Genomic DNA, 18,260 nt, shown 5'->3' on the forward strand with positions numbered 1-18,260 from the left:
CAGAATGTCTGAAATGAATAATAATTTCAACAGAAAGAAACCTACTTTTTGTCTTCAGGTTTAATCACAGATGGATCTGTAAGATTTTCCCCAACACCTACAACAGATAGACAATGTGTGTTACAAACGAAGGTTGTCATGATTTCATAATCTGACACTTAACAAAAAATGTAATTAACCATTTTCTTGGTACATCATACAGTGTAATAGTTAAAGAGGTCATGAGCTGGAGTGAAAATGCTATGAGTATAAAAATCTGTAAAGGACTGGCAAAGTAGTTATTATTACAGTTCTGACTTCAGCTACTTTGAGGTTAATTTATTAGTAGATGGAAGGTGTATGCAAATACAATAAATATTATATTGAAGCTCAACAAACTAAAATGTGACCAACCAAAAGATTGTTATTTTACGTGGAATAAAGGTACTAACCAGACATGGATTTTTCCAATATCAATAGAGCTACTTTCAGACACACATTCTCTTCATGGTAACAAACACAAGAAGCCACAACTTCATGATGTGCAAATATTTGGGTCTGTTATCCCTTTCTCCATTTGGGTGGCCAAGGAAACGTATTAAAGAAATAATTGCATTATGATACCTGAATGCTGATACCTCCATTGCAGTTTTCACCAAACTGATTAAAGTATACTACCTTTACAAAAACCATCTTTTCTTATATCTGACAAAGTCGCCACACTTTTACAGTAATGAAAAATCTATTGTCATATGACCATGTGATATGGAATTATTTTTATTTCAACAAGGTAAATTTATGTTCTGCAACAAAAATAAAGATTCTGGAGACAGCATAATGTGACTGAAATAACCCCAAATTTCAATGTAGGCCATTTCAGTGTATGTAAATTAGGCAAAATGTGGTGTCTATATGTGTATGTGGAGATGTCCCTGGTATTAAATAGTAAATAGTCGTGTAGATTCATCCTAGTAGAATTGCAAGGAGATCAACCCTTGTACTTTTCCTCAGTTCCAGATTAGAGAATTAAAGATAAACACGAGGCCAAAACTAGAGCTGATCTCAGTTTGTTTGAGGCGAAAACTGAGATTTACATAGATGTTTATATTCTCCATTTTTGAGCCAACACAGTTGTTCTGGAACTGTGAGAGTTATGTAATAAACCTGAGCAAATGTCATACAAATTCTCATAGGCTGTGGCAAAGACACAGTTATTCTTTCTGTGCCATTTTTTTATGTGCAACTAAAATCAGTCAAGGCTAGGATGGAATTATAGGCTTACTTTGCATAGTAAGTATATATTTTTGTAATTTACAGCTTCTGGATGCTGTAAAATATAAATATGCTAAGTCTCTGGCTACTCATAGACTTTTCCCTTGACAGAAATGAAAAGCAATAGTGTTATACTGTTTGATGGGTGATGTTCATCTGAACATTGTCAGCTGTTCTATCTCCGCAAAATATGCCATCTTCCCACTTAAATATGTACAGTAAAATGATCACATGCTCTTTGAAGGAGTCACTAGACTTCATGAATAGCATTCAGGCTAACAGCTTATTTAAACTGCATACAGATTTATTAATATGAACAATAAAAAATGCAGATAGCAATTCACACATTTTTGAGAGATTTACATACACATTAAGTGTGCATATATATATATGAGTACATTTGAATCTCTATATTATTTGTAGATCTTATAAAAAATAAAAATATTTTAACTGTGGAGTGGCTTTTTGGAGCTGGATGAAATATTCCTGCAGTTTGTATAACTGCTCTTTTGGTCTTTCAGCCTGGAGGCATTTGGAGCAATATTATTTTCCCATTACACCTACATTAACCTAGACTGTTTCTGTGTGTTCTCATTTATTGGCATCACACAACAGATATCCAGAGGTTTCTTGAGCTTTGCATATTCTCATATAAGTGAAAATTTGGCCCATTCCTCAGTACTAAATTCTCTTTTGAGATGACTGCTTTTCATCTGGTTTCAAATAGCAATCCCATGCTAGCAGTCACCTTGCAAATCCAGAACAAGGAGTTCCCCACGGGTGTAGACATAGGTCCAGTGAGAAAAGGCCAGCATCATCTCTTCCAGCAGGCTGATGGGAGTAATCTCATCTCCATTGTTGTTGTTGTACTTCCGAAATTCACCAGTCATGTACTTCTCAATGGTCAGCCACTGGTTTGCTGAATGGCAGTAGATGAGGAAAACTTCCAGGAACCTGTAGATATAAAAACTGTCTGTCAGGAGCTGGCTAGGTAAAAAGCATCGTCACAATCAGCAAACTGCAAGATGCAGAGCAAGTATACCAAAAAGGAGGACATGTCTACTCTGGCTAGAGCATTTTCGACAACAGTAGATACCAAATGGAAGAGAGAAAAAAGGCTTTCTTGGTCTGATAATTCTCAAAAAAACCCACACCTGATCAGAAAGTATAGTTTAGGAACAAAAACATAATCTGATTATCCTAGCCCTCTGTAAATGAGCTACATCAAATTGTTTTAGTTAATGATATAAAAGGCCTTCTTGCTTAAGTCTAAGGAACAGAATGTTTATTTTGCTACCGCATGTAGCTATAAAGACAAAGTTCAAAGCTGCCTACCTTTCCTCTTAAAATTAACTATCCTTAGACATTATTTTTACCATTGAGTTTTTGCACAATGATCCATGATGGAAAAGGAGGCTGAAAAGAGAAACCTCTTCCACCTAGTACTTTAAGACATTGAATTTACCTTGGAGTATAGGGAATAGTATGAGGTTTCACTTGGTTGAAGGTATAGATTAACTTCTGGGCAACCCTTTGCTGTTGAATCTCCTGAAAAAAATGTAGTGTTATAAACACCACTTCATTTTCATGAAGAAAGGTCTCATAAATTTGTAAAAAAACTAAACAAACATGCACAACCCCCTGATTATTTTTTACACATAGGAAATACATCTTCCTCAAAACCGTTTTTCTTTCCAAAAGATAGCATCGAAACATGTCAACCTTGCTGAAGATGTTAACAAGTAAGCAGTCTAATGTCAGGCTAGACCAGGGAGTGTTCCTTCAGGTCTGAACTCACCCTCAGACAGAGATGTAATACTGTGCCATGGTGAAAGATCTTTTGCCAAGTTTGAACCACCTCTGGCAGGAAAGACTTCACAATAAATACTTGTCCCAACTTTAATACATCACTCTCAGACCAAGTACAAATGACCTTCATGGCCCTCCGCAGGCCCCCATCCATCTCCTCCCGCGACAGGACTTGGATCATTGCAGTTGTGCCACACTGGGACCAGGAAGACATGCTTTTATCAAGATTCATAGGTGAACTTTCTTCTAGCTGATAGACTGTCACTTCCTCTCCAGCTTAAACAAAAGAAAGTTTTGTTAGCAAAAGTCATTAGCAGAAACAGGAGAGAACAGCATTTTCATTTAATGTATTTAAATAACACACCATTTTGCACACCTTTCTAAGCCACACTTTTTTAAGAAGAGAGCCTTTTTATCATAACTGTTCATCTGTCTGAAAACTTCCCAGCCTAAACTTAGACTATTTAGTACATTCATTCTTCTGCTATGATAATAAGTGGTCCAAAGAGCTTGTATTAAGCCTCTTAATAAAGATAAATTCAAGACATCCTGGATACCTCCACACAAACAAAGCTCACTGATATTCTAGTCTATAGCAGTCATTTAAAAGGACATCTTTTTAAAGGGTTACCATTTTTATCTCCAGTGCATGAACTCTAAATGGCCCGTGTGTAATTTTGGTAAGACTGAAGTTAATTGTAAATCTGTGGAACACTTCCAGTATTTTTCTTTTAAGTCTGTGTTTCACAAAGTAAACCCCAAAAAACCCAAACACCCAAACAAACCTGCAGGAGCAGAATATCCGAATTCAAATCTTACTTTAAAAATAGTTAAAATAATAGTTTAAAGTAATAGTTAAAAACAAATCTAGAGAAAAAATCATGACATCAAGGCAAACAGTTTGTAACAGTTATTGACTATAAGATTAAAGGAGTTTAATTTTGTATTTGATACAAAATTGACTCTAGTCGAGAGTGCCACCTTTTGCCGCAGACAGAGAGCTGAGTTGTTTCAAAAGTGGTGACTTGGCCATGATGTGATGAGCCAGGGAAATTAGATGGAAAAGGACATTTCTAGGAGAACAAGCTAAAGCAAGTTATCAGGAATCTTACAGTTTTGGTATTTTAAACTAATATTTGAATTTTTTAATAGAAATGTTATTTGCAAAGATGAAGTGTTTAAGATGTTCTGCTCCTGCTAGTAACATTTTTTCTGCAAGCAGAACCTAGTGAGCTGTAACTCAGTTGCTCTCTGTTTCCCCCTGGAGAGCTGTAGTAGCATTCCTCTCTTGCAGCAGAATCAGTAACATTTTTCTGTTGCCACCATTTGTAAACTAACAGAAAAGTGGACTGATTTTTTAAATCTGGCTTTCCTTCCTACATTTGCATTATTTGTAATGTTAAGGCATAAGAAGCAGGTTTTCCCTGGTACGTGTGACAAGGTAACTAAATTGCCAAAATGACAAAGACTGTCATAAGCAATCACAAACTGGATTCAGACCAGTAGATTTCCTTCCCACTCTTGAGCTTGCCTTTTACCAGTTACAAAAAATGCAGATGCTGTTGAATCCAGCAATTTACGCACATTTTAATTTAAAATACAACAACTAGAAAAGTCAGTATCTTACACAAAAGACAGACACTTGAATAAAGATAGTATAACTAGACACATTTTTAAAACTTACATTAAATCTTCATTTTATTATCTTTTGACAGTTTAATACCAAGAAAGGTATCTCCTGGGAGCTTCAAAGATTAGAATGCTCAATATGGCCATTATCTACAGCAATCAGGTCACAAGAAATGCTATGATGCTGCAAGTATCAGCAATTAGTTGCAGTGACACAAAATATTCCACCCATTGAGAAGGTGGTACCTAGATATCAACTGTCTAGAGGCAGAGCTTCTGCTGCTGTAAGCCAATACTGCACACTAATTTCAGAACTTTTCCCAAAAATTTATGGATTATGCTCTACCACTCTTCAGTTACAGCAATTTTTTTTTCTTTAACACTAAAGACACTAAAAGTTTTCTGTGCCAGGTACAGGAATCATGCCCTTTAAATCACTATCTGGTTTTCTTCTTGATGGCATTTCCTATACATAGATTTACATGCGTGTCTGTGTTTGTGTCTGTGTCTGTGAAGAGAAACAGAGAGAATGAAGTTATCAAGGTTTAGGGGAAACTTCTGGCTGAGTTCAGTGATCCTAATGATAGATACATAAAAGGTGGAGTTAGACTCATCTCTGAGGTTGACAGCAATCACATGAATACTAACAGATACAAGCTACAGCAAGGGAAACCCCAACAAATACAGGGAAAAACACTAGATTCATTATTAAGTCAATCAAACACTGGAAGAGGTTGCCCAATGAAAATTAGGAGTCTCCATTTATAGACATAATCAAAATGCAGTTGGACAGGGCCTCAGCAATCTGATCTGAATTGATCGGAGAGGGAGTTGGGCAAGATGACCTCCAAAAGTCCCTAAACTGCTGCATGATTACATTACAATTCTATCTTGTTTTGTGTCTTTCAGAAAAAAAAGAATTGTTGAAATAAGGAAATTTCTCAAACACAGTCTTTAAAAGATAATGCACCAACTATTTATAAAGCAAAACATATAAGCAAGAAGTTGGTACTCACCAAAGAGCTGGACTGGTGTAAATGGTATAGTCTGAGCAAGTCTCATTAAGTTGTTTCTTTCAACAGCTGCAAAGAACATAGATTTCACTGCTAGATTGAATAAACAAGCTGGCTAAGTTTCAAAAACACTTGGATGCACTTTACGGTAGTGTACAAAGCCAAGGAGGACGCAGCAGTGTGATACTGTGTCACATCTGATCACCATTCATTTTATGTAGACAGCAACTCCCCTTTGCACACTGTTGTGTTTTAGGAATTATATTCCCCAATTTGGTGTTCCCAATTCAGTGTTCCCACTGGAACATGTCAAACCATGCTCCATTCTTTCACTCCTCCTCCCCCTGTCCTTCCCCCTGTTGGGGCTGGAAAGGAGAACTGGAGGCACAAAAGGTAAAGATCATGGGTTGAGATAAGTAGAGTTTACTGGAAACAGCAAGGAAATGAAGAGTAACAATACTGACGACAAAGAGTACAAAAAATGACCCCTGACAATAGAAAAGACCACAGACTCAGAAGGGACCCCTCCTCCCCAGAAGAGACTCCCTTCCCCTCAGATTTGGCAATGACCTGAGGTGGTAGACAACAACCTCTGGGTCCTAGCCAGGCCCCTGCTGGCTTCTGCAAATAATTAAACCTGTCCTAGCCAGGAACAGGACAGAAAGATACCAGAAACTCAGTCAGCATTAAAAGTTTGCATCTGGAATAATAACCCAGATTCCAAATTCAATCATTACTCTTCTACAGGCTTCAGCAGGCTTCGGTCTCCTCTACAGGATTAACTTCAGGGTAATTTATAGTGACAGCTGACAGTCCAGGTCTCCTTTAGACATTTCAGAAGTTAACACAGCCTGAGAAATGGAGATAAATTCTTCACTTTTCCTCCTTTGAGAAACCAAACATCCTTCAAGAACCCGAATGCAATGACTGCCTCGGGCCTCAGCTGTACTACTTGTCCACTTAGGGGCAGGTTAGATGCAAACATCTGCAAAACTGTGAAGATGTGCATTCCAGAAGAGAGAGTTTTCAGTGGAGATGAGTGAGAACTAACTGGTGACAAAGAAACAGATTTTTAAAAACCAACTAACCAACCAGCCAACCAAAACCAAACCCCAAAACATCCTGAAGGCAATGCGGGATACGAGCTGCTTTAGTAAGGCACTTCTTGATACCCAGAAGCCATGAAATCAGGTTTGCACTCCATTTTTTCAACCTAGCAAATTACATTTGGTTGATTCAATGCTCTGCAAAAGCAAACTGGAGAAGGAAGCCTTTCACACTTTTGGGGAACAAATAATTAAACAATTTTAATCAGTGGAGAACGAAAGAGTTGTGGCAGACTGGCATTGTAGAAAAGACTTGAGTTCTGTTGTCACGTGCATGATGATGGTTAGCTAGAAGTCAGAAAGCATTAGGGACAACTAAAATTGCCCAAATTTTTGTCAAGCTAATTCAATATAAATCAGCTAATCTGTATCAACTACACTTTTTCCCTACCTGAGACAAATAGTAGGATTGCACAGAACTCCAGGAACTTGCCAAAAAGAAGTTAGATCCACCCCTTCTTCCATACCATGTCCTTCATGTCCAGGTCATTCACCTTCTAATTATATACAGACAGATAGGTAGATAGATATGTACTGGTATCATTTCCATAATCAATGGTCATCCCTCCCAGATGTCTGTCAAGTTCATTGGGTCCATGACTGTGAGTTCTATCTGTCCTAGATGTCTTCCAGGGCAGGAGGGCTGCTGTGCTGTCAGGTGGTTGCAAGGTGCATCATGAGCTCATGACTGGTGTATCTGGAGCAGTCCATGCCCACTGGCCATGGTAGTTATGGCACACAGTGGCAGGGTCATTCAGCAACCAACATTACATACACAGTCTGACATTACAGATTATTCCCACTCAAAAATCAAATCCCCCTGAGGTACACATCGTGTTTCCCCATCCATCTGCATCACCAAGAGTGCTCAAATGCTTGAGCAAAAACAATCACATGGGTGGGTTTGCCTTTGCTTGAGGCAGGACTAATCCAAACTGACTTCCCAAACATATTCCTCATTTCCACCATGGGAGCTTTCTCCCCTTCTACAGTACATGGGAGTTTTGATTGGGCAGGACCAGCTTGACTGGGAGAGCCTCAGGTGTTAATTAACCTGGTGGTTTTTGCTAATTGTAAATCCCAATGTTTGAAGGTCCCACCAATGTGCTTTTAACAGTCCATTGTATCATTCAGTTTTCCCAGAGGCTGGTGCATGACAGGGAATATGATGCCCACTCAATACTGTGCTCTCTGGCCCAGGGGTCTCTGAGGCTATTTTTGAAATGAGTCCCGTTGTCCAACTGACCTCTTTCCGGGGTGCCATGTCACCACAGGACTTGCTTTTCAAGGCCCAAGATGGTGTTCCAGGCAGTGGTGTGAGCCACAAGGTGCATCTCCAGCCATCCATTTCTTCCTTGTACATATAAAGAGCTTGCCTTGGCAGGTTTGCAATGTAATCAATCTGCCAGGTCTTCCCACATTTATATTTTGACCATTGTCCCACATATCAGAGAGGCTTTACCCTCTTTTGATTTCAGCACATTTCACAGTTATTGAGAGCCCATCTGTATTGTTGCATCTCTTCCCTGATGACCTGAGGTGTTATGGGCCCACCAACCAGAAATAATTCACCTTTGTGTTGCTAGACCAGGTCCACCTGAGACACTTTTATCTTGGCAACCCAATCCACCTGTCCATTGTTGTGATGCTCTTCAGTAGCCTCTTGGGTGCGTGTGCATCTACATGATGTACTTTTACAGCGAACTTCTCTACATAGTCAGCAATGTCTTTCCACAGTTCAGCAGCCCAGGTGGGTTTACCTCTGCATATTTATCTTTTTCCATTGGTCAAGCCACCCCTACAGAGCATTTCCTACCATTCACAAGTCATTGCAGAGGTAGAGCACTGGCCATTTCTCTTGTTTGGTGATATCTAAAGCCAGCTGGATGACTTTCAGCTCTGCAACCTGACTTCATCCATCTTGTCCCTCAATAGCTTCTGCAACTTGTCACATAAGATTCCATACAGCAGCTTCCCCTTTTTGACGTTTCTCTGCAGTACAGCAGGAAGCATCGATGAAAAGACCATACTGCTTTTCATTTTCTGATAGCTGATTATATGGTGGGACCTCCTCAGCACCAGTCACCTTTCCCTCCTCTTTTTCCAATGATATTCCAAAATTTTCACCTTTGAGCCAGTTCATGATGACTTCCAAGATCCCTGGGTGATTGGGATTTCCTGTTGAAGCTTGCTGTGTGATCAGGGTGATCCACTTAATCCATGTGTGGCATGACGTGTGGCAGGGACTTACCCTTCACACATCCATCAAGCACTGGTATTTAGGGTGCCAGGAGGAGCTGTGCATCAGTGCCAATCCCTTCTAAAGCAGCTTAACTCCTTCATAAGCTGCCAGGATCTCATCTTTAGATGGGGTGTAGCAGGCCTCGAGTCCTTTTTATTCCCAACTCCAGAACCCCAGAGATCATCCTCAAGTCTCCCTGGGTACATTTTGTCAGAGACTCCAGGAAAGATCATTCTTCCCATCTGCAGTGTAGAGCACAGTTTTCAGATCTTGTCCTGTCCTAACTGGCCCAGGGGCTACTGCACAAACAATCTCCTGTTTAATTTGTTCAAAAGCTTGTTGCTCAGGATCCCACTTAAAATCATTGTTCTTCTGGATCACAAGAGAGAACTCACAATCTGAGTGTAATCTGGAATATGCATTCTCCAAAAGCCCACAGTGCATAGGACAGCCTGTGTTTCCCTCTTGCTGGTTGGTGGGGACATAGCTGCTATTTTGCTGAACATGTCCATCAGAATCTGTCGATGTCCATCCTGCCATTTTACTTCTAAGAACGGAATTTCCTAGGCAGGTCTCTAAACCTTATTGTGTTTTACAGCAGGACTGGCCTTCAGGAGGATTTGGATTATCTTCTCCCCTTTCTCAAAAGCTTCCTCTGCTGCGTTGTCTCACAAGTTGATGTCATCCATGTATTGCAAATGTTCTGGAGCCTCACCCTTTTCCAGTGCAGTCTGGATCAGACCAAATACTGATATATTTGCATCAGGCAAATACTGTGGCTGTATTTCCACTTCTTGGGCAGCTGGTTCCGGGTGTACTGGACATCCCTCCAGGTGAAAGCAAACTGTGGCCTGCCCTCTGCTTCTAAAGGAATTGAGAAAAACCCATTTGCAATATTGATGGTGCTACCACTTGATTGCCTTGGGCTGCAGTTCATACTGAAGTTCCAGCATGTCTGGCACAGAAGTGCTCAGTGGTGGTGTGACTTCATTCAGGCCATGGTAGTCCACTGTCAGTCTCCACTCTCCAGTGGACTTACACACTGGCCATATATGTTAAGGAGTGAGCCAGTCTTGCTGGACACTCCCTGGCTCTCCAGTTCAGGAATCACTCATGGATGGGGGTCACAGAGTCCTGGTTGGTGTGATATTGCCAACACTGCATTGTTGTGGTAGCCATCAGTACCTGTTCTTCTTCAACCCTCAGCCATCCCACAGCAGAAGGTCCTCTGAGAGACCAGGCAAGGTGTTCAGCTGTCTGATTTCCTCTGTCTCTACAGCTCTCCCAAAAGCACAACAAAGCCCTTTTGGGTCTTTGAAATACTCTTTCCTGAGGTAATCTGCTCCAAGGATTCATGAGGCCTCTGTGCCAGTCACGATGGGGTGTTTTTACCGTTCATTCCCAGTCAGGGTTACTTCAGCTTCCAGTAGTCAGCTGTTGGGACCTCCCTGTCACCCCAGAAATAGAGATGGGTTGTGCCCCTACACATCTTGATGGCATCAGGGTACATTGTGTTCCAGGGTCAACTAAAGCACAATACGGTTGTATGTCTGATGTGTCAGGCCATGAGATTCACACAATCCAATAGATCTGATTGTCCCCTTCCCCCATTTGGCTGGAGGAAGGACCCCTCTAACTCTGGTCATAGTAGTCATGGTTCACTTGTAAATATGAGCTGGAGGATTGAATATGTCCCTTCAAGAGGATTGGAAGTAATATCAACCCTTCTATTCTGTCTGAGGGCTTGCCCACTGGCAACTGGAGTGCTGTTTGGTGGTTGTTCTTCCTCTCAACTCACATACCCATGCTGCCAGGTCAGAGGTGGGGTTTCCATCCCACTTCCTCATGTCCTCTCCATGGTCACACAGCAAAAACCACAGATTACCTCGCGGTGTGTACCCTCCCTTGAGCAGGCGACTGCTTGCTCCCAATAGCAGAGACTCTGGTCCATACTAGTAGAGCATGGAAAATTTTAACTTGCTCAATGCGATACTAAGCAAGTTCACAGATGATACAAAACTGGGAGGAGCTGCTGACTCCCTCAGAGGCAGGGAGGCCCTGCAGAGAGACCTTTCCATAGCTGAAGTGCAGGCCAGTAGGGAGGAAAAAAAGGTGATCTTCATATTGCCAGCATTGGGTAGTCACCTTTCCCTCACACTTGACAGGAGTCACCTCTGAGAGTTTCTGTCCTCTTCCCAATCCCCTTGTCAATGCCCACATCCTGGGATAGGGATCCCAATTGCTTGGTTTCACTTCCATCTAGTTCCATATCATGGGCCACAACATCCCAGCATCAGAGCAGCCAGGTCACCAGGGGTTCTCCTGACTAGTGGGTGAAAATTGTTTGCATACCTTGCAGCTCACCTAGGGAGTGATTTTCTCTGGTCCTGCTTCCTGTTCTGAGGGCCCTGCTTCCTCTTCATCCCTCAGTATGCAAACTGGTTTGGCTTGAATTTCTTCTTCTGTATAGGAGCAACTGCTACCAGCATGGGTAGTTCCTCTGGTTCACCTGCAGTTTGAGTGGCCCCAGTGCCTATTGTTCTGCTTTCCTGCTCTTCCCCCTGAGGGTGCTGTCTAGTAATGTGAGCAGTGTCTGATAAACAATAGCCAGGGCCCTGCACACTGCAGAACTTTTCGTCTCTCTGGAGCTGCCACAGCATTTTTCTTTCAAATATTCTGCCACTTCATCAGGGTCCTGTAGTTGTTCAGGGGAAAACTTCCAAGCCATTGGAGCAGAATAATCCTTCAGAAGCTGGCCCATTTTCTCCCGCATTACAGGCCAATCATGACTATCCACCCTCAGGGTAGATCTCTGAAAGACCCTCCTAAGAATCCCTTTTTCTAATCAGGGTGTAAAACTGTACGAAGAGACCTGGCAGACTTAGCAACAAGATCATGCTTTCCTTAATATTCAAAGGGAATTCAAAATTCTCAAGCACTGTTGTAACAGACCTCAAGGAGAAAAAGGGGGTGAAAAGCTGGGAAAAATAATCTTTCCCTGTTCTGCTCACAGGCTGGCTACAATTGTTATAGAAACACAGAATCATAGAATATGCTAAGGGACCCATCAGGAAGCAGACCCATCAGGATCAAGTCCGACTCCTAGCCCTGTGCCTGAGAGTCATACTGTGTGCCTAAGAGAGTTGTCCAAATGCTTCATGAACTCTGACAGGCTTGGTGCTATGACCACTTCCCTGGGGAGCCTGTTCCAGCACCCAAACACTCCTCAGGTGAAAAACCGTTTCCTGATATCCAACCTAAACCTGACTAACTAGCCTCTGACTCAGCTCCATGCCATTTCCTCAAATCCTGTCACCAGTCACAAGAGTGAAGAGACCATTGCCTGCCCCTCTGCTTCCCTTTGTGAAATGTTGAAGACTGCAATGAGGTTTCCCCTCAGCCTCCTCTTCTCCAGGCTGAACAGATCAAGAGACCTCAGCAGCTCCTGACAAGGCTTCCACTCCAGACCCTCCACCATCCTCATGGCCCTCTTTTGCATGATCTCTAACAGTTTAATGTCTGTTTTATATTGTGGTGCCCAAAAGTGCACACAGTACTCAACATGAGACTCCACAGTGCAGAGCAGAGTGGGACAATTGTGTCCCTTGACCAGCTGGAAATGCTGTGCCTGCTACAGCCAAGGACATGGTTAATGGTTTCCCAAAGGTCGTGCCTGAGGGACAGATAGGAGACCAACACTGAATACACATCACAAGTTACTCTCTTTGCCCTTGAGGTTATAGTATCACAAGCTGATATCACACAGTTCAGCAACAAAGCAATCCTGATCTCTCTCCCTGCTCTGAAAACGAGCACCTCAATGGGCACATAGTGCATATACTGAAATGTACAGGGTTAGGTTACAACACTGTGACATACCTAATACAACAAATACTTAGATCAAATTTATTTCCAACCCACTCTTACCCTATCTGTTGTTATCTCAGCTCTTCATGTTTCACATGGAACACCAAATAAGGTTGTTGTGGTTTAGGAATGGTGTTCATCAGTTTAGTGCTCCCACTGAAACATACCAGACCATGCACTGCTCATTCACTTCCCCCCTCCCCCTCCCCCTCCTCCCAGTAGCAGGATGGAAAGGACTGGAGACACAAAAGTTAAAAACTGTGGGTTTAGATAAGATCAATTTACTGGAAACAGCAATGAAATAGAAAAATGAAAGTAACAGCAGCAATATTAATAACAGAGGGCACAAGAGAGGCAAACAATTCACACATGAATACTTACTACACGGAAACTTGCAACAAGTGTAGAATAACCTCCAGGTCCTAGCCATGCCCCCTCCTGGCCGGAGCCAGGGTACTGACCCATCAAATCTCACAAACGTCAGCTGCTGCTCTTTTCTCTATTCAAGAATTCCCTCCTTCCAAAGGAACAGGCTCTCTGAGAAAGCCCATTGCACCCTGCCTAGAATGACTTCCACTATCTCCTCATCCTCCTCCTTTCACAAAGGGCTGCTGCTGCATCCTGCTCCTGCCAGCTCCAGTGCAGCAACACTCACACTGCGCTGATGAGATGCCTTGACCCCAACTACCTTCATTGTCTGTCTTGTCAGGCATAGAAGCACCTGGAGATTTAGCAAGGTATGATAGGAAAATCCAAACGTCCCCTGCACAGACTAGTGTTTCTTCATTCAGGCTCTTTGCCAAAAAATATCAGTAACATTATTATACCTCCCTAACCGGCAGCTTATTTCTCAGGCAAACACCTTCAAAACTTCAGAGAGTCAAGCAAATATTTATGGATTTGTTCTCACAATGACTAAGTTGTCAGGAAGGGGGAGAGAGTGTAAAGTAAGGCACAAAGAGGGTAAGACTGAAACTAGGAGGCAACTTGGATGCTACAGTTCTGATGTCTAATATCCCTATTGAATAGTTGAAGGCAAGCAAAACCATCATCCAAAGCTTAGAGTGAGCCACAGCAGAGCTGTGTTTCTCTGCAGAATGACCAAAAAGCCATGGTGACAAACTCTGGAGCTTATGGAATTTATGGAGCTTGGGCATAATCTATCCTTATTTTAAGATTATTTCTTTGGGAAAAATTTAATTAGAGATTACTGAGTCCAGAAGGGCAGACTAAAGAGCACACATGAGACATCCACCCCATGAATTGGGGTCCTCATTTGAGAAGATCTGCACTTCATACTCCAGTTCAAGGTTTGTTTATATGTACCAAATTCAACAGGAATTGGTTACTGTGTCTGAATGGTTTCGGAGCACGGACTGAAAAAACAAGATCTTCCTTTGGTACTGCACTAAGAGCACACTCTGATCATGAAATCAGTGCGTAGCAGAAAGAAGGATGTGAACAGAGGAGCTGCTAAAATCTATGCCATCTATCAGACCCTGCCAGCAGTTGCTCTAGAACTTTGAGAAGCCATGTGACATGGACTTGCAGCAGCTGCCGAACTTGGGACGAAGATGTGGTTCTTTTGGGTGTGCAGAGAGGCTGAATTATATTTGCTTGCTCAAAATAATGGCAAGAATAACACAAAAGCAATATATGGTACAGAATTCTAGTGCTGAATTTGTGGGCCTAGTTGGCTAAATTCTGTCCTAATCTTCCTGAGGAAAGAAAGCCTACACTGAAAACCTCTGAAGACATTTGTTAACTCATAAGAGAAACCACTTCCATCTGTGCTAAAAGTCCAACCTCATCTCAAATAGCATGCCAGACAAGTAACAAATCAATCACTGCAACAATGCCACCATGCCAGAGAAATTTCTTCTGTACAGGTGATTGCAAGCCAGGAGGTGTTACTCCCAGTGAAAACTGTGTAGATCTTGAATTTAAGGAGGCTGCTAATACTGCTGATTTATTCCAGCCCTGCGTGTAATGGACGCGAAGTCCTGTGGGCAATGGTGACATCTACTGGCAATCCCTGCTCTGTTCTCCTCCCGGAAAAACTTGACATCCAGGCCTTCTGGGAAAATCTGTGCACGCTAAACTCAGGGAAAGGCAGGGCTGCAGGCAATTAGCATTCAAAGCATTTATTCCCTGACAGATTTCCAGGAGTTCATAGGTATACAAACACAGATTAAGTAGTACAGGACCAATTAACTGAAGAAAAGAATTCCAGACAGTACAAAGGAGGATTTGGGTGGTGTGAGGGGACTGACAGCTATGAAAAATGAGTGCTGCCTCTGCCCCCTCAGGAATCCGACCTGTATTCATGATTTCCACTGGTATTTTGAGAGTGATTATCTACATCCTGCTCTGGATTTGCCATAAATACCCAGAACAGAGCAATTATCAACAAGAAAAAATTCAATAATTCTCTCATTTAAGTGTTAGACATGAATTAACACAGAACCTTCTTAGCAGTGGGCAATTGTGCACATCCTCAAAATGAAAATCACAGTGGATGACAACCGGAGAACTAATGTTCTTTTTAATTTCTTAAATTTCTCAGCTGTCATTCTGGTGCCTTCTGCTTACCTGAGTAGTGAAGATGCAAATCTGGAGATGTTTTCAAGCAGGAGAAGATTTCTGAAATAATGTTTAAAGGATTGTTGTATTAATTATTATAAGAGACACAAATGTATGATTTTTTAGTTCCTTCCATCCCAGAGTTTGTCACAAAACAGATTAATCAGAATTGCTGGCTCAGTATTCTTAAGAGGGGAATTACTAATGGGCTTTAACTACATTATAATGTACTGTATATTGGCAAATTTAAGTTATCAGTGTAATATAGCCAGATGACTTATTTATTCAAGGAAATGGTAGGAAAAATGAGATATTAACCTCAAGGGCATGTTAAGCCAGTTAGACCCCCTGGGATAGCAAAAGCACTTTGCTATCCACCATGCTTCATGGCCTCCCAAAGACATGAGTTTTCCAACTCCATCCTCAGCTATTAAGCATTCCATTAACTGCACTATTGCACCAAAGTTATAATAATACTGTCCCATTAACCCACAACATCCAAACTGCTGTTAAAATATAAGCTGACAAACATCTTCTGTGGTTACATATTTAACAGGCTCAGACAAATCAAATTTGGTCCAAAAATCTTTGCTTTATAAAAAGCCTTTTTAATATAACCAAGAATAATGAACACATTTTCATTAACTAGATGAAATAATTTTGTTCACCTGGAAAACCATCCTTCAAAATACCAGATTTCAGTATATATATATATACACATATATGTACACTGTACTACTCTTAATTTTCAAAATATGAGATAATCAGAACAATGTTTATCAAAATTTTTGAACTTTACACTTTTCTTCTTGGTGTATTCTATTTGCTTTTACTCCTTCATCTAGTGAAAGAGATCCTAAATGAAAACATCTATGGATATTGGGGAAGAGTCAGCATTTTCACTCCCCTTAGTGATTCAAAGTCCTTGGTGCTTTCTTTCTTGCTCGACCCATCTATTTTTGCAGCATTTTGTATCTTGCAAAAAGCAAAACATGAAAAGGGGCCTTTTGAGAATGAGAAAACTGGATTTTAATCAAACAATGGTGTCCTCTAGAGACCAGCCCTACAACTCACTGCTTGCAGCAGAATGCTTCAGCACTGCAGTGCTTTGTGCACAGATGGACCTGCAAAGAGCAGCACTTAAAATGGGGATAAGACTAGGAGCAACTTATTTCTGCACCACAGCTAATCTCAAAAAGAATAGATGGCCAGCTGCTCAGCCTCTTACAGCTAAGAATCATGCCAGGAAAACTGGGAGACAGACTAAAACACAACAAATATCCGTGATGTTTACTAACACTCTGCTTTTGAGGAACAAAGTTATTCCTCACTAAAACCTTGAATTTCTTCATTGGACATTTCATAATAAATTCAGTCCTTCACAGACTTCGGAATTCCAGGTAAACAACACAAAGAGAGATATTACACAAAATTGCAACTTGAAAAATCAAGCATACATTAAAAATCTTATAATCTATCTTCAGACATACACCCTGGTTTAACGCAGGAAATCACTTAGACTGTCAGGGATCAAAGCAGCAGCATCTTCAAGAGATTTTTAAGATTATGCAGTTGTTATGAGAAAAACATGTGTCTCATGAAAGAAATCTTTCACTTTGAAGTATAAATTAGTTACTAACACATGAAACAATATCTGCGCTATAATCCTCAACTATAGTAAATTAACTTCTATTTGGATTTTGTGCTTCAGAATTGTCAGCGTGAGAATTGCAGATGGGAATTAAAATGAGTGACAAGCAATGCAAAACTTACTGTCAGTTTCCTCTGGAGTTCTCAATCTGTTTAAAAGCAAATATTTAATATTTTAATCCAACATTCTGTCATTAAGCTAACACTGGATCACATGTAAATAGATGTGACTCAGCAATCATAAAGCAAAATAACCCTCAGTGCAACTTCGTTCAACACAATCATCACCAAACAATCCTCAGGAACTGAAGAACTGACACATTTCTCTACGTGTTTCTTTCTCTGCTTTATGTTGAGCTGCTCTTGAGTCTTCACTGCTGTTCACATCTTTTACACTGGAGTAACAGTATCGGTTACAGACCTTTCAATGGCTTGCATAACTGTTCATTTTTTTAGTCAATGCCGAGATGTATTAACAGCTACTTATGTCATTACCATTACTTGTACAAAGACATACTTCTTAAATTGGTGGTTCTTTGGATTAACAGGTCTGCTTACAAAAAGACTACTGCATCAGCATTAATATTAAAGCAGTCTTTGTTGCAGAACAAAGATATGATTCGCCTCATAGACCAGAGATACCCCACCGAAGACAACAGATTGAGTTATTCAGGCCACCCAACAGCCTCTATGTCCTGCTGGTAAGTGTGCAGTTTGCCTGCCATCCATAAATGATGGGGTGTAAAAAAAAAAAAATACCCTAAAAAACCCAAAACCACAACAACAGCAGAACACCCAGCCGCCCCCCACACACAGCATGCATACAACCCCAAAAAACAGAGTAACTTTTTTTTCTCCTCTCCCCATGGTGAAATCACATAGGCTGTGACAGCTTTCTAGTATTGTCATAGGTTAGCAAGCATAGTCCCGGAAGGGACGTCCTTGCTAAGGGGTGCTTACAGTTTCCTCTGGGAACTGATAGAACCTATCAGCTGGCCAGTTTGGATATGGACAATTCTCTAAGCCACTTAAAGTTGTGATCACCTCTGTGATCCACATTTAAGAATAGGCAAACTCCCCCTCCAAGCTCTCTCTCGTTTCCGGCGCTGG

General features: G+C 41.2%; 1 protein-coding gene across 1 annotated transcript in view; it reads right to left on the reverse strand.

The window, feature by feature from the left end:
• The window catches only part of TRPM6 (transient receptor potential cation channel subfamily M member 6), a 73,158-nt gene that overhangs the window by 8,711 nt on the left and 46,187 nt on the right, over positions 1 to 18,260 (reverse strand). Inside the window, 7 exon segments of the mRNA XM_017735340.1 lie at positions 46 to 97; positions 2,000 to 2,205; positions 2,717 to 2,799; positions 3,050 to 3,336; positions 5,706 to 5,771; positions 15,510 to 15,560; positions 17,274 to 17,299. Of these exon segments, the coding sequence (XP_017590829.1) occupies positions 46 to 97; positions 2,000 to 2,205; positions 2,717 to 2,799; positions 3,050 to 3,336; positions 5,706 to 5,771; positions 15,510 to 15,560; positions 17,274 to 17,299 (771 nt within the window).

This window comes from Corvus brachyrhynchos, unplaced genomic scaffold, assembly GCF_000691975.1.
Source record: "Corvus brachyrhynchos isolate BGI_N302 unplaced genomic scaffold, ASM69197v1 scaffold22, whole genome shotgun sequence".
Taxonomy (NCBI): Eukaryota; Metazoa; Chordata; class Aves; order Passeriformes; family Corvidae; genus Corvus; species Corvus brachyrhynchos.